General features: G+C 34.9%; 1 protein-coding gene across 1 annotated transcript in view; it reads left to right on the top strand.

Annotated features, from left to right (window-relative positions):
* The window catches only part of JAM3 (junctional adhesion molecule 3), a 94,298-nt gene that overhangs the window by 24,165 nt on the left and 53,295 nt on the right, over positions 1-16,838 (top strand). The window contains exon 2 of the mRNA XM_044668322.1: positions 1,567-1,586. Coding sequence (XP_044524257.1) covers positions 1,567-1,586 — 20 coding nt within the window. The remainder of the gene's footprint in view (positions 1-1,566; positions 1,587-16,838) is intronic.

Here is a 16,838-nt window from a genome sequence, read left to right as displayed (position 1 = left end):
TCCCATGCCCTCTTTGTGTGTAATAGAATATCTTATTTTCTTATTCACTCAAGTTTCTCTTGGTGTCCCCTGCTATTCACCCCCCCTCTTTCCCATCCCCCATGTCATCTTAGATTATTTAGTGTTCCACCCTCACCCTGTGAATTATTCTTCTGATTACTATAATATTGAATATTATAATAGTGAATAGAGTTCACTACAGAGAATTATACATAACATTTCTCTACATAGAAATACAGATAATTAGATCTCACTGAGGCCCTTAAAAAGGCAAATTTAAAAAATTATAAGTCTTCTTTCTTTCCCCTCTGTATCTTATTTACCTTTTCATGTTTCTCTCAATTTTTGTGGTTGGATATCAAACTTTCCATTTAGCCCTGGTGCAAATTTTCTGTGCAAATACCTGGAATTCTTCAATTTTGTTGAATGCCCATACTTTCCCCTGGAAATATAGTCAATTTTGATGGGTAGTTGATCCATGGTTGCAGGCCCAGCTCTCTTGCCTTTCTGAATATCGTATTCCAAGCCTTGCGATCTTTTAGCATGGAGGCTGCCAGATCCTGTGTGATCCTGATTGGTGCTCCTTGATATTTGAATTGTTTCTTTCTGGCTTCTTGTAAGATTTTTTCTTTTGCTTGGAAACTCTTGAATTTGGCAATTATATTTCTGGATATTTTCTTATCTGGATCGAATGTCGCAGGTGTTCTATGAATCCTTTCAATGTCTATATTGCCCTCTTTTTGTAGGACTTCAGGGCAATTTTGCTGAATTATTTCTGTTAGTATGGAGTCCAGGTTTCTATTAATTTCTGGTTTTTCTGGAAGACCAATTATTCTCAAATTGTCTCTTCTCGACCGGTTTTCTTGGTCTGTCCCTCTCTCATTGAGATATTTCATGTTTCCTTCTATTTTTTCAGTCTTTTGACTTTGTTTTATTTGTTCTAGCTGTCTTGAGAGATCATTAGCTTCTAATTGCTCAATTCTAGCCTTTAGGGATTGGTTTTCGGCTATAATCTTTCGGTATTCGGCTACGCTCTTCTGGTTTTTGGCCATAATCTTATGGTATTCCTTTTCAATCTGGTCATTTCTGGTGTTCAATTTGCTTATCAGTTCATTTGGTTTCTGAGCCTCACTTTCCAATTGCAGGATTCTACCTTTTAAACTGTTATTTTCTTGCCAGATCTCTTCCATTTCCCTCAAAATCTCAGTTTTGAACTCTTCCATAGCTTGTGAGGAGTTTTCCTTATTTGAGGAGGGTCCGGATGCTTGTTTGTTCTCCTCCTCTGTTTGCTCGGTTGTCTGGATTTTCTCTGTGTAAAAGTTGTCGAGTGTTAAAGACTTCTTTTTCTTGTTGTTAATCTTTCTCTTCTGAACTTCCTGAGCCTGGGTAGCCATTGTTAGCCCAGCAGCTTCTCAGGTTTATCCTCGAGCTCAGGGTCTGTCCGTGGTCTTTTGGCTCCTGAGGTCTGAGTTCTGGTTTTTTCCAAGGTCAAGCCCCCTGGTGGACCCCCTTGCTTGATCCTCTGCAGGAGGTTTCTTTACAAGTTTCAGGGCACTGCTTCCACAGACGTATACCCGTCTGCACTGGTTCCCCACTCAGGGTTTCAGAGCTTTAGCTCCTAGCTGTGTCTGCCTCCACCCACACCTCTGTCTGTGCCTGCGCTCTGAGCCCGCGCTCTGCGCCCTGCGACCGTTCTCTGCGCCCTGCTCCCACGCTAAGATTTTGTGTGCGTTCGTTAGCTTTTTGGGGTCCTAAATCTTGCTGCTCTCAGGAACAGGCCCCGGAGCTGCCAATGACTTGATGGGTGCCCCAAACTTGCTCTATTTCTTTTTAGCTGGCTTTGGCGCTATAGGTGTTGTGTGGGGAGGGGGTGGGGGTGGGGTGGTTGCTCAGCCCGCGATTTAGTGAGAGCTGTCTCACCCCTTTATAGCATGGAAATGCCTCGATTCCACGTACCTTCCACACTGTGCCCTGTTGTGGGGTTCCTCCGTTCGTCTGGACTTGTTTTTATGTCCCCTTGAGGAGTTTTGTGTGTTTCGGTCAGGAGAGGTTAAGAACTGCTTCTTACTCTGCCTCCATCTTAACCCGGAACCCCTATTTGCTGTTTTAACATAGTTAATTCTCTATTCTGAAATCTATATTCTTGAATATTTTCACATTTTCTTAGTTGGGAATGTCTATCATAGTTCTGTATGACCTGATTATCAATCTGAGTGTTTTCTATGATAGCTTTGAAAGCTGTATACCATTTCAAAACTCCAGAGTGCTACAGAGTATGTTGCGTTGATTTATTGGGGTCTGTTAATCTTTTGAAATCTCTCAATTCAGACAAAATTGGATTGTTAAATAAATTTAGTTCTGAACATGTTTTATTGATTCATGGCATGAGAGAGAATTTTCTACCATAGGCATTTGCAATCTATTAGTAGTAGACAGTACAATAAAAGGCTAGAAATTTAGAGCAACTAAGTGAATTAAAAACGTTAATACTGCAATTCTCAATATTTGTTGCATTTTTATGATACATCTTAATAATAAATTGCATATTAGAGTCTTGTCTTGAAAAATAAATTATATTTTGTTTTCTTCAAAATTCTTTTTGGTAACTGCCATTACATCAACATGTTTAGTGGAATACCCATTTTATGATTAAGGAAACTTGACTTATCTGATGGTATGGCCAATGACTGAAAAGAACCCAAATTTTAGTTCGAATGGCTCTGCATAACAGGACAGAATTGAAAGCAGAACTGTAATCTATTCTTTGGCAACACTTTTCCAAGTTGGGTGATAGAATCCTGTGGGAACTAGATAGGAGTCTGTCTAGTACAGAAGATGAGGATTGGAATTGGATGGTGGTGGAAGCATTTGTAACACAAGGAAAGGAAAGGGACTTTCCACAGACTTTTTTGGAGACCTGGATTTTAAACTTAGAATATTATTTCTAGTAAGTTTGCATAATGAATAATCATTAGTTTTCTTCTGAGTAGTAGGCCTAAAAATTATTATAATCAATCTCTTTTAGTAGAGGGAAAAATCCCAAGACATTTAGCTGGTCAGTGGTATAATAAATATCTGAACTGAACACCTTTCTAATGTTCTGCCCTAGACTACTTTTTGTTTCTTTTCAATTACTTGACTTGACAAGTATAATTATATGATAAAATCCTGGCTAATAGCTATTTATATAGCTCTGCCCAGTGCTTTCCATATGTTAACTCATTTGATCCTTACAATAACCCTGTGAGTTAAGTGCTGTTCACTGGCTGAGAGAGGTTAAGTGACTTGCCCAAGGTCACAGGGCTCAGACAGGTCTGAGGCTGGATTTGAATTCAATGCGTACTCCAAACCCAACACTGTCCAACTGCTTTCCTATATGTGGGTGTAGGTATATGTAGGTATATATAAAAAACAGCCTGTTTTTGCTCCACTATGTATTTCAAATTAGTATAAAGATGTTACAGAACTTATTGCAGAGAGATATAATAGACTAAAGAGAGTGTTAGATTTAGAGTCAGAAGGCATGTATTTTAATCTTGGAATTGCCACATAATCTGTATGACCTTGGGCAAGTTATTTTACCTCTCTAGGTCTCAGAGGTTCCCTCATCTGGAAAATGAGAGAATAGAAAAAATAGCTGATGTCTTAAAATACTTTATTTGCTCTAGATCTATGCTTCTATGTGCCAGTAAAAAAAAAAAAAGCTAGGAGTTTGTTTTTCCAAACTTACTTGCTTTTGAATGTACAGGTGGCTTGTTTTAATATGAAAAGAACAAAGGGCATTTATAACTTACAGAAGATTTTGTATATTTCATATATATGTATATTTGTACATTTTTCTGTCATTTTTCAGAACACATTACAAATAAGTATATTTTCCTTCTAGATATTGGCTGATTGTCTATGAAAACTAGATATGGACTATTCTTAATGAAAAGTTTATCCATCAATTTTTTTTGCTTTTTATTTTCTTTTTTTGTTATTTTCTTCTTCATTTCACTCTTCTCATCCATTGAGAAGGCAAGAAATGAGATATCCTTTATACATATGGAGTCATATGTAGTTCTTCATTCGCTATGTAAAAAAGAAAGAGAAAAAACACTATGCTTCAATCCATAGAGTTCAACAGTTTTCCACCTGGAAGTGGATGACATTTTTCAGCCATGAATCCTTTCAAATTGTTGTGAATCATTATTTTAGTCATGGTTGTGAGCTTTTCACAATTGATCATTATTACAATATTGCTCTGACTATGTATATTGGTTTCCTGATTCTGCTCACCTCACATCAGTTCATACAAGTCTTTTCAAGTTTTCTGAAACTATCCCCTTCATCATTTCTTACAGTACAATAATCATATTCATATACCATAACTTTTGGTCAGTCATTCCCCAGTTGATGGGCATTCCCTCAGTTTCCAATTCTTTTCAACAAACAGCTGCTATAAATATTTTTGTAGCATATTTTTTTCTTTTCTTTGATCTCTTTGGGATATAGATCTAGTAATGATAATGCTGAGTCAAAAGGCATGCACAGTATTATAACTCTTTAGGCATAGTTTTAAATTGTTCTCCAGACTATTGGATTAATTCACTCATCACCAACAGTGTACCTATTTTCTCATGTTTACTCTAGCATTGTTGTTTTTCTTGTCTTTTATCTGAGCTAATTTTATAGATGTGAGGGGGTGCCTCAGAGTTGTTTTTATTTACTTTTCTCTATTTAATGATTTAGAGCATTTTCTCATGACTGTTGATAGCTTTGATTTTTTTTCTTCTGAAAGTTGCCTGTTCATATCCTTTGACCACTTATTAATTGGTGAATGGCTCTTATTTTTATAAATTTGGTTCAGCTCTCTATGTATATGAGAAAAGGGACTTTTATCAGAGAAAATTGCTATTGACCCCTGCCCCTCCCCCCTCCCAGTTTCCTGATATACTTCTAATTTTGGCCAGACTGGTTAAAATTAATTTAATGTAATCAAAATTATTTTTTATATCCCATGATCCTCTCTTTAATGAGCTTCCTTTATACATAGATCTGATAGGTAATTTTTTTTCTATGTTCATCTAATTTTCTTGTAATACCACTTTATGGCTAGATCATGTACTCATTTTAAAATTTTCTTGGCATACCATGCAAGATATTGGTCTATGTCTAGTTTCTGCAAAGATACTTTCAGTTTTCCTAGCAGTTTTTGTTTTTGAGTTCTTGCCCCCAGTACTTGGAATCTTTGGATTTATTAAACACTAAGCTACTGTGCTCATTTACTTTTGTATAATGTATACTATATTCCATTGATCAACCATTCTATTTCTTACCTAGTAGCAAATTGTTTGGATGATTACTGCTCTGTAGAATATTTTGAAATCTGGAACTGCTAGGTCCCCTTCCTCCATTTTTTTCCTTTGTTCTTCCAGATGAATTTTGTTATTTTTTTCTAGCTCTGTAAAATAATCCTTTGGTAGGTTTTGAACAATGATACATGTATAACCCAGTGGAATTGCTGGTCACGGGAGTGGAGAGGGAAGAGGGGAGGAAAAGAACATGAATCATGTAACCATGGAAAAATATTCTAAATAAATTAATTACTCTAAAAAAGTGAATGCTAAAAAGAAATGTAGGAAATATTTTTAAAAAGAAATAAGCAAATACTATAAGTTAGAGCTTGATGTTTTGTATTTAAGAAAGTATCTTAAGAAAATGGAGACATCAATGCAGATTAAATTTAAAAGTATGTCTTATAAAAATTTTAAATAAATAAAATAATCTTTGATAGTTTAATTGGTATGACACCAAATAAGTAAATTAATTTAAGAATGGTCATTTTTATTATATTGGTTTGGCCTACCCAAGATCAGTTACTATTTCTCCATTGTTAGTCCTGTCCTTATTTGTATGAATTATGTTTTGTGTGTTAATATAATTTATATCTTGGAAGATAGATTCCCAAGTACTTTATACTGTCTGCAATTATTTTAATTGGAATCTTTCTTTATAACTTTTCCTGGCGAATTTTGTTGGCAATATGTAGAAGTGCTGATTTGTGTGGGTTTATCTTTACATCTTGCAACTTTGCCATAATTAATTGTTTCATCTAGATTTTTAGTTGATTTTTCAGGATTTTTTTAAGTATATCATCATCTTCTGCATACAGTGCTAGTTTTGTTTCCCTATCGCCTATGCTTATTCCTTCACTTTCTTTTTCTTGTTGCTATACTAGCATTTCTAGTAGAGTATCAAATAGTAATGGTGATCATAAACATTCTTGCTTCACTCCTGATCTTATTACAGACATTCTTGTTCTTAAATATTACTTATAATTTTAAGAAAAATGATTTATTTCCACCTTTTCAATGTTTTTAATAGAAATGGGTATTGTATTTTATCAAAAGCTTTTTCTTCATCTATTGACTTAGCCTATAATTTTTGTTGTTTTTGTTATTGATTTGGGCAGTTATACTTATAATTTTCCTAAAATTGAGCTTGCACTGCTTTCCTAGTTTAAATCCCACCTGGTCATAATGATCTTCATGATATTGCTATAATCTCCTTGCTTGTGTTCTCTTTCAAAAGTTTGTATCGGCATTTATTAGGGAAATTGGTCTAACTTTTCTTTCTCTGTTTTTTTTCTCCCCTGGCTTAGGTATTAAAAATATATTTATGTCATAGAAGAATTTGGACATCTTTACCTTTTTTTTCAAACAGTTTATATAGTTTTGGAATTAATTGCTTTTTAAATATTTGGTAAAATTTGTTTATAAATCAATCTGTTCCTGAGATTGTTTTTTCTCTTAGGGAGCTCATATTTATGACTTGTTCAATTTATTTTTTATGATAGATTATTTAAGAATTCTATTTTCTGGGGGCAGCTGGGTAGCTCAGTGGATTGAGAGCCAGGCCTAGAGATGGGAGGTCCTAGGTTCAAAACTGGCCTCAGACACTTCCCAACTGTGTGACCCTGGGCAAGTCACTTGACCCCCATTGCCTGCCCTTAACACTCTTCTGCCTTGGAGCCAATACACAGTATTGACTCCAAGAAGGAAGGTAAGGGTTAAAGAAAAAAAAAAGCTATTTTCTGTTGAGCACTTTATTTTTTGCAAATATTTATCTATTTCATTTAGATCATCAGTTTTATTGGCAGGATGTTGGGCAAAATAACTCCTAAGAATTGTTTTAATTTCATCTTCATTTGTTGCGCATTCATCCTTTTCATTTTTGACATAGGTAATTTGTTTTTTCTTTTTTTCCTAAAGAAAATTGACCAATATTATTTTAAAATTATTTTTTATAATTTTTTTTTAAATCCTTACCTTCCATCTTGGAGTCAATACTGTGTTTTGGCTCCAAGGCAGAAGAGTGGTAAGGGTAGGCAGTGGGGGTCAAGTGACCTGCCCAGGGTCACACAACTGGGAAGTATTTTTTTTTCTTTTTTTTTTTTAACCCTTGTACTTCGGTGTATTGTCTCATAGGTGGAAGATTGGTAAGGGTGGGCAATGGGGGTCAAGTGACTTGCCCAGGGTCACACAGCTGGGAAGTGGCTGAGCCGGGTTTGAACCCAGGACCTCCTGTCTCTAGGCCTGACTCTCACTCCACTGAGCTACCCAGCTGCCCCCTGGGAAGTATTTTTTATAATTTTATTATTTCTTTTTTCATTCTAATTTTATCCATTGCATTTATTCTTTGATTTTTAAGATTTTTATTTTCAGTGTTAAATTTGAGAGTTCCAATTTGTAGTTTTCCTTTTGTTTTGGTATTTTTTTTTTTTAGCTTCATGACCAAATTGTTCTTTCTTATCAAAGTGAGCATTTAGAGATATAAAATCTCCCCAAAACATTTTTTGTTTACATTCCCAAAGTTTGGTATGCTGTCTCATTGTGGACATTATCTTTAATAAAATTATTATTTTTTATTTTTTTCTTTGACTCATTCATTCTTTAGGATTAGATTATTTAGTTTCCAATTAATTGTTAATCAATGCTTCAAGGGCCCTTTATTGAATATAATTTTTATTGTACTATGATCCCAAAAGGGTTGTATTTAATATTTTTGCCTTCTGCATTTTCTGTGGGGTTTTTATGCCTTAATATACATTCTGTTTTTGTGAAGGAGACATGCACATCTGAGAAATAGGTAGACTTTCTCTTCCTGTTCATTATTCTCTATAGGTCTCTTATGTAGTCTAACCTTTCAAAAACTATATTCATCTCCTTAACTTCTTGCTTATTTTATAATTAGATTTATATAGGTCTAAGAGAACCCCCACAAGTATTTTTATTGTCTTATTTCTCCCTGCAATTCATTTAACTTTTCCTTAAAGAATTTTGATTCTTTGCCACTTAGTACATATATATTCAGTATTGATATTTATTCTCTATGGGACCTTTTAGAAAAATGTGGTTTCCTTGAAATATCTCTTTAATTAGGTCTATTTTTTCTTTTGTTTTGTTTGAAATAATGAATGTTCCCCATTCCTTTTTTCACTTCAACTGAAGCAAAATAAGTTCCACTTTATCCCTAACCAACCCTGTGTGTGTTTTTTTGTTTGTTTCAAGTGTATCTTTTTTTAAAAAATTAATTTATTTACTTAGAATATTTTTCCATGGTTCCATGATTCATGCTTTTTCCCTCCCCCCTCCCAGAGCTAACAAGCAATTCCACTGAGTGGTACATGTAGTGTATCTCTTGTAAAACATATTATTGGACTCTTGTTTCTATTCCTTTCTGTCCTCTTCCAGTTAATGGGTTTATCCCATTCCCATTCATAGTTATGATTGCTACCTGTATATTTCACTCTGTGCTATTTTTTTTTTACCCTTAATTTCTGTCTATTGGTTCATAGGTGGAAGATTGGTAAGGGTGGGCAATGGGGGTCAAGTGACTTGCCCAGGGTCACACAGCTGGGAAGTGTCTGAGGCTGGATTTGAACCTAGGACCTTCTGTCTCTAGGCCTGGCTCTTAATCCACTGAGCTACCCAGCTGCCCTGTGCTATTTTCTTTTATTTATCCTTCTCTTTTTTATACTGATCCCTACTCAAAAGTCTGTTTCAATTTTGACTACTGTCTCTATTAATCCACAGTTCCTTTTGTCCCTCCTCTCCCCTTTCTCTTAGTCCCATCTTCTCCCATTTCCCTGTTGCATAAGATGAATTTCCATACCCAAATGTGTATGTATGTATATATACTCTTCCCTCCTAATTCAGATCAAAGTGAGGTTCAAGTATTCCTCACTCTCACTACCCTCATTTTCCCTCCATTTTCCTTATATATCTCTTTTATGATATTTCTCCATTCTGTTTCTCCCTTACCCCATCACTCTTTCTCACGCTTGTATTCTTTTTTTGAAATTATCTCCAAATAATACTTATATCCATGTCCTTTGAGTAGATTCCTTCTATCCTAATAATGATAAATTTTTTAATATTTAAGTATCATCTTCCATATATGAATGTAAACAGTTTAGCCTTATTTAGTCCCTTATGATTATTAACTCATTTTTACCTTTTTATGGTGCTCCTAAATCTTGTTTCTAATGTCATGTTTTCTATTAAGCTCTGGTCTTTTCATCTTTCATTCTTGAAAGTCCTCTATTTCATCAAATATCCATTTTTCTCCCTGTTGGATTATCTTCAATTTTACTTTGTGGGTTTTTCTTGGTTGTAAATCTTGGATCCTTTGTGTTCTGGAAAGTCATATTCTAGACCTTCAATTTCTTCATAGTGGTGGTAATTGTTAAATCTTGTGTGAAGCTCCACGGTATTTGAATAATTACTTTCTGTCTTGCTGTATTTTTTACTTGACTTGGGAGCTTTGGATTTGGGCTATAATATTCTTAGAAGTTCTTGTTTTAGATTTTTATTCAGGAGGTAACCAGTAAATTCTTTCAATCTCTCTTTTGCCTATCTAATATATATATATAGGTAGTTTTCTTTTATGCTTTCTCGAAATATGACATTTAGGCTCCTTTTTTATCTTTATTTTCAGGTAGTTCATTGATTCTTAAATTATCTCTCCTCAATCTATTTTCCAAGTCAGTTTTGCCCCCCTGAGATACATTTCACATTTCCTTCCACTTTTCCCATTCTTTTGACTTTGTCTTGTTTCTTGAACTGGTCCACTTGACCAGTTCTAATTTTTATGGAGTTATTTTCTTCACTATTTTTTGTGTTTCTTCTACCAAGATAGCTGTTAATTATCTTTGTATAATTTTCATGCTTAGCTTTCACTTTTCCTAATTTGTTCTTCATTGTTCTTATTTGATTTTTAAAACCTTTTTTTGGGGGGGTCTTTTAAAAAAAATCTCTTTCTATAGTAGCTCTTCTAGGAATTCTTGTTGGGCTTGTATCCAATCTGCATTTTTTCCCTTTGAGACTTTGCTTATAGATGTTTTCAAGTCACTGATTTTTCCTGCATTTGTGTTTTGAGCTTTCTTGTTGCCACAGTAGCTTTTTATAATCAGGTTTTTATTGTTGTTTTTTCTTCATTTTTCTAGCTTGTTTCTTGACTTTGAACTTTATGTCCAGCTCTGGATGGGATGACTGGTCTGAGCTTCTGTCTTTTATGTCTTGTTTTCATAGTTTGATTTGGGGGTCTGTAAGTTTTTAGTGCTTCCAGTGTGATATGATTAGCAAAGAGGTTTGGTTTCTATATTCCTGGCCTTTGCTCTACCTCTTATAGCTAGGGCCCCTGATCCTTTGTGATTATGATCTCTCCACTCTGAAACTGGGTGATGAGTAGCAGAGCTACCAAATAATACCTGATTTTGCTCCCAGTACTAGTATGAGTCCCTTGGGATCTCTTTCTGACCAAGTTTTCAGTCTCTTTACCATCCCTTGGTACTACTACATGCTTTCCCAGCTAACTGCCGGTACTATTTCCCCCAGATTGAAGCTTAAGCTCTTGCCTAGCCACTACCCCAGTGTCTGCAGACCTCTCTTTCTATCTTCTTAGGTTGCCCTGGTCTGAAAAAATTACTTTCTGTGACTTTTTTTGAGGCCTTCCCACTCAGAATTATATTTGGTATTTTCTGTAATAGTTTTATAGGGGAGGAATTTTGTGAGATTTATCAGTTGTGACCTATAATTCTGCTGTCTTGACTCCACCCTGAACATTTTTCCTTTAAAAATTAACCAAAAGAGAAAATTACTCTTCCTTTTAATGCTGAGGTTCAGTATGACCATTACTACTAACTTCACTTTAGAAGGCAACTCTTGATTTCAATCAAATGGCCTGGAATAGATTTAAATTCTAGATTTAGCCCAGAAAGCAAAGAATATGAATCCCATGACCTCACCAAACAATCTAGAATGCCTTAGTGAGGTTTGTTGGAGAGGCTATATATATTGAAACAAATGAAGACAAGTGTTATTTTGCTGTCTCATCTCACCAGCTCCAGAGCGAATGATGGGATTTATGGGTGAACCTCTTCTCTGCCCTGAGATAATTTCCATATCCAAATCCAGGACTAGCTCGATTGACATTTATTCCATAACTTTAATGAACTGCTTTTCTACTCTTAAGTTGAGGAAACGCTTTGAAGTCTTTTTTTTTCTGCTATCAAGAAGACAGTTCTACATTGTTTCTTCAGTTCTTCTTCAAGCAAACGATTTCACTCTTGACATTGTTATGGGCTGTCCTGTTATTTGCAGTGGCTTCTCTACAACATTGCTTGAGTTTATCAATGTCAAATGTATTCAGAGTCTGCCTTTCTTTTGTAATGTAGTTCATAATATCTCTGCCTTTTCTGCTATAGTAATTGACTGCTCAGTATCAAAATAATGAATAATTATCATTAGTGACTGAGTGACCATACGGTATGTTGTACTTTGACCAACTGTGGAAAGGAGTGTGTGTTAGAGGGTAGAAAGGGTACTTGGTTTGTAATGAGATCTGTAATTAAGTTTTGTCTTTGTCCCTCACTGACTGACTTAGTAAAATCATACAACTTCATTAGGCCTTAATTTATTCATTTACAAAATAGTAATTCAATGAGATGATCTCTCAGATTCCAACTTTAATATGATATGGTTCTATATAAGACCTTAAATTTTCCTTTGATTTACTTTCCTAATTTTAGTAGATAATCCAGAAAATTCTTGTTTACAGGCCTTTTCCAAGAATCAGTTAACTTCTTAGTGGAAAAAACTTCTTAAAAGGAATATGGCCACATGATGGTTGTGACTTAACAATTTGAATGAATATATCATTGATCTTCTCTGTGATCTAACCAGTGGAGGTGTTTCCTCTAATGTTGCAGATCTCAACTGAGTCTGTATTTTCCCATATCTTATGTGACTCTTACCTATATTCTCTTCTAGATTATTGTATGAATACTTGATATTAGATATCCTTATATAATTGGTTCATTTGCTTTTCTGGTGTGAGAATTTATTTTTTGCATACTGTATTAAATTCCCTCAAAGTCCTAGATTAGAAAGGTCCCAGTCAATTTCTGTATATTAGAGAGGATTCCTGTGACAGGGTTTTGGATCACAGGCACCATTCAGATTTCCAGATTTTTACACTGCTTTTGTTCTTAAGAATTCTCAAGAATGTTTTCTTTTCACAAAATCTGGTTAATAGGAATGTTTTACAATGATTCTTTTCCTGCATGCATGACAACCATTGCTTGTCAGTTTGGGGAAGGGCTGAGAGTTTGATGTGCCACCTCCTAATTAGCTGTTTGACAGTTAAAGACCTCTTAGGATGCTCAAGGGAAGGGCTGGATAATGAGCTCTTAAAGCTCTATTTGTAAATCTTCCTAATTCAGGGTCTTTGGTCACTGACCTGTGTATCTGACTTAGGTAATAATATTAGCCTAATCAATAAATTGATATTTTTACCAAAATCAATCTCTCAAAATAATTTCAGTCATTAACACTGATCAAATATCAGTATCAACGGACTTCTCTACTAGCAGCAATGCAAGAATCCAGATCAAGGCTGAGGGACTTATGAGAAAGAAAACTAGGCACATTCAGAGGAAGAACTGTGGGAGGAGAAACAGGAAAAACAACTGCTTGAATATATGGGCTGATGAGGATATTATTGGGGATGAAGATACTAAACGATAACTCTAGTCCAACTATCAGTAATACGGAATTAGATTTTAATCAATGATACATGTAAAACCCAGTGGAATTGTGCATCAGCTAAGGGGGGGGGGGAGGATTAGGAGGGTTTGGGGAGAGGGAAAGATCATGAAACATGTAACTATGTGAAACTATTTAAAATAAAAATTAAAAAAAATCAGTATCATTTATGCTGCCTACTTATTTGTTCCTCACCTGTGACATATCTCCCATTTTCATGCCTCTGCATTGGCTATCTTTTATGCCTAGAATGCTCTCCTTCCTCACTTGTCCTTTTCATATTTCCATATTTCCTATAAGATTTATCCTAGTGTTTCTTGAATGCCAAAAAAGTGTTTTTTTTCTTTTTTCATATTCCCAAAACTTAGCACAGTGCCTGGAATGGAGCAAGCACTTAATTAGTGCCTCTTGATTGATTATTCAATCATTTAGGTTTTGTAGTATTTCAGAATTTAATATACCCCAAATAAAAAAATATTGAAAGACCTACATGAAATTAGGATAAGTAAAATGAGTAAAACCAAGAGAAAATTATATTCAGATACAGAATTGACATTTGAAGAGAAAGAACTGAAAAATAGAAACATGAAAGAGTTTATATAGGCATACATATATATTTTGTCACAAAATGCCTTCTCTAGTGCAGGAAAGGAGGGAAAGAAGGAAGATACCTGCAAATTTTAATGTAGCCAACAAACATAATAAAAATAAAAAAGATGAAAGGATATCCTTGAATTTTGTCCTCTTAGGAGTCATGTGACTTTGGATAAGTCACTTAATTTGTTTGCTCATCTATAAAAGAGATAATAATTCCTAATTTTACTCTATTTTTAAATTCAGCAAAAATTTATTAAGGTCCTTACTATATGCTAGTCACTAGGAGGACAAATAGAAACAAAACCATTCCTTCCATCTAAGGGAAAAATACCATGTATGTATAGATAAATAAATATAAATACAAAATATATGCAAAGGTATTATATCAGGATTATTTTAATCATGAAATAACAATTTATGTGGAAATGCTTTGTGAACTATAAACATGATATTTAAAAAAACAAACTTAGAGTCATGTAAATGAGAGGTAGTGTAATGTAGTAGACAGGAGGTCAAGCCTCAGAATCAGAAGAAAGGATTGCATTCAAGACCTATCTTTTATATATCATCAGAGATGTCTTTGATATATGCATAGTCTACTCATAAAGATGTTTTGAAGATTAGCCTCTAACACTTAAAAGCAAGTCCTTTACCCTGGGCAACTTACTTGAGCATAAATTACAGAGAAGCTGCTGATCTGCTTTAGTGTAGAGTTTCCACCATTAGTGTAGAGTTTCCACCATTAGTGTAGAGTTTCCATACCAGAGAGTTCCCATCACTAATGAAATCACAAATCCAGTCCAAAAAAGAAAAAAAATGACAAATTTAGTAATGCATCTATATCCTTTTGTAGGATTTCATTCTGACTGGAAAACTGGTTATGAATTTGTTAAGAAAAGTTCCTGCAACTTTTCTAAACCGCTATGCTATATATAACTGAATCTTTAGTGTAATAACTACATATGCTATTCTGATCAAAACAAGTTTTTTACTCCTGTTAGCTCTGCCAGGCCTTTGGATATTCTAAAGAGCCTTTATCTTTTGCATATTTCCCAGTGTACCCTGCTTTCTTCTACCTATGAAAACAGCCTTGTTGAGGAGAAAGGATAATGTAGAATAAATGATTCTGGCTTCTCAATTTCCATTTAATGTTGGTGGCCCAGATGGTGAGGAAAATCCCCTTGGGAGTTGGAAATTTAGTGGGTGGCAGCCCAGCTAAGGCTGTTTTATGAATTTAGACCTCTAGTTCCTATATCCACCCCCATGTGACCACCTCCTTGTTTTGCCTTGCTTTCTTATACCTCTTCCTACTCCAGAATTAGTGTTTTGAAACACTATGAGTAGTTTATTTTTTTAATAACAGAATATACAGTAACAAATCTTCATTGGAATTCGTGTTAAAAGTAGGAGATTCAAATATTCTTAGTTGTGCACAGTGCTATATGTCACTTAAATTTTTTTAAGATGACATGGTTCTTGCCCTCCTAGAGCTTATGTGAGAGTGTAGGAGTGACAAAGAAATAAGTAACCAGTAGAAATATTGTCATGGTAAAGAATCATATCAGTGATCTATTGACCTTTCATTCTTTCTCTTCCAAAAGAAAAAAATCCAAGGAGAGTTTCAACAGTAGCATAAGTTATGAACTAAGCACCTAGAGCTATTGATATTACAGCTCATTTCTTTGGCAAATGTTTATGGTGCTTTAGCCATGAGCTAGGGCTAGTTGCTTTATGAAGGCCATGAATTTGATCTGTGCTTAAAGCCCAGTCCCCTTTTAAAAAATATTTCAGTTTACTAAATATTTATAATACAATTAGTTTTATGAATAAATTGAATAAAGTTTCAGTGAAATATAGGAAGATTTCACTTCATATTGAACTAAAAATGTACTAGTAAAGACTACTGGCCGTTTCAGTCCAGCTTTCTGGAAGGGTTTCACAAACACTGTGAAACCATTAGAGATTTTTGTCTGGTTTCAAAGGAATAAATGAAAAAATAACTAATAGCTAGTGCTATATGGTTTGCAAAGCACTTTACAGATATTATCTATCTTTATCTTCACAACTCTGGGAGACTAGCGATAAAATTATTACTGTTTTACATGGAAACTGGCAGACAGAAGTTAAATGACTTGCTCAGGGTCACAAAACTATAAAGTGTCTGGGGTTGGATTTGAACTTGAATCTTCCTAACTCCAGGGCCAGCACCTTAGCCATTGTACCACCTAGCTACCTTTATACTTTGGGATATTTTTTAAGCATCTTATTATGTGCTGGACACAGGAGTATGTGCTAGGATACAATTAATTGTATCCATGAAGACTATACACAAAAAGAGGCAAGAAGTCAGGGTGTGGTTTGGAAGGTCTAAGTTGAAATCAGACAGGGGAGCAGATGCAGTGAGGAGGTCATTCTACCAATGGTGAAGATGTTTTGTTTATGACTGCTGGTTCCAGAACTATTGAACTAGAAAGAGGGGGTAAGGGGGAGAAAGGTGGCAAGTTGGCTATCGAAGACGAGAATACCTGAGAATAAGGAGTAAAGTGAAACATGGCTGAAGGTTTTCCTGAAATAGTGATCCTGAAGAAGTAATCATCAGTTTGGAGAGTGCCTCCCCCCCCCCCCCAGGTTTCTTCTCCTAGCCCTTGTCTTGACCATCTCCTATACCTAGTATACATTTCTTCTTTCCCTAGACCTTGAGCTTCTCTTCCATGCAGTTCAAGCACCAACTTCATGATATGATACTATTCTTAATCCCCCTACCAATAGTGACTTATCTCCCTATTTTGTAGTTAACTGCTTCTTTTTTTATATTTCTTTTGAATATACTTATATATATATTATATATATATGTTCTAAAGGGGAATTCAAGTATATATATATATATATACTTGAATTCCCCTTTAGAACATATATATATAATATATATATAAGTATATTCAAAAGAAATATAAAAAAAGAAGCAGTTAACTACAAAATAGGGAGATAAGTCACTATTGGTAGGGGGATTAAGAATAGTATCATATCATGAAGTTGGTGCTTGAACTGCATGGAAGAGAAGCTCAAGGTCTAGGGAAAGAAGAAATGTATACTAGGTATAGGAGATGGTCAAGACAAGGGCTAGGAGAAGAAACCTGGGGGGGGGGGGGG

This window comes from Gracilinanus agilis, chromosome 3 (assembly GCF_016433145.1).
Source record: "Gracilinanus agilis isolate LMUSP501 chromosome 3, AgileGrace, whole genome shotgun sequence".
Taxonomy (NCBI): domain Eukaryota; kingdom Metazoa; phylum Chordata; class Mammalia; order Didelphimorphia; family Didelphidae; genus Gracilinanus; species Gracilinanus agilis.
The sequence above is the reverse complement of the archived record's forward strand: the minus strand, read 5'-3'. Positions and strand labels throughout refer to the sequence as shown.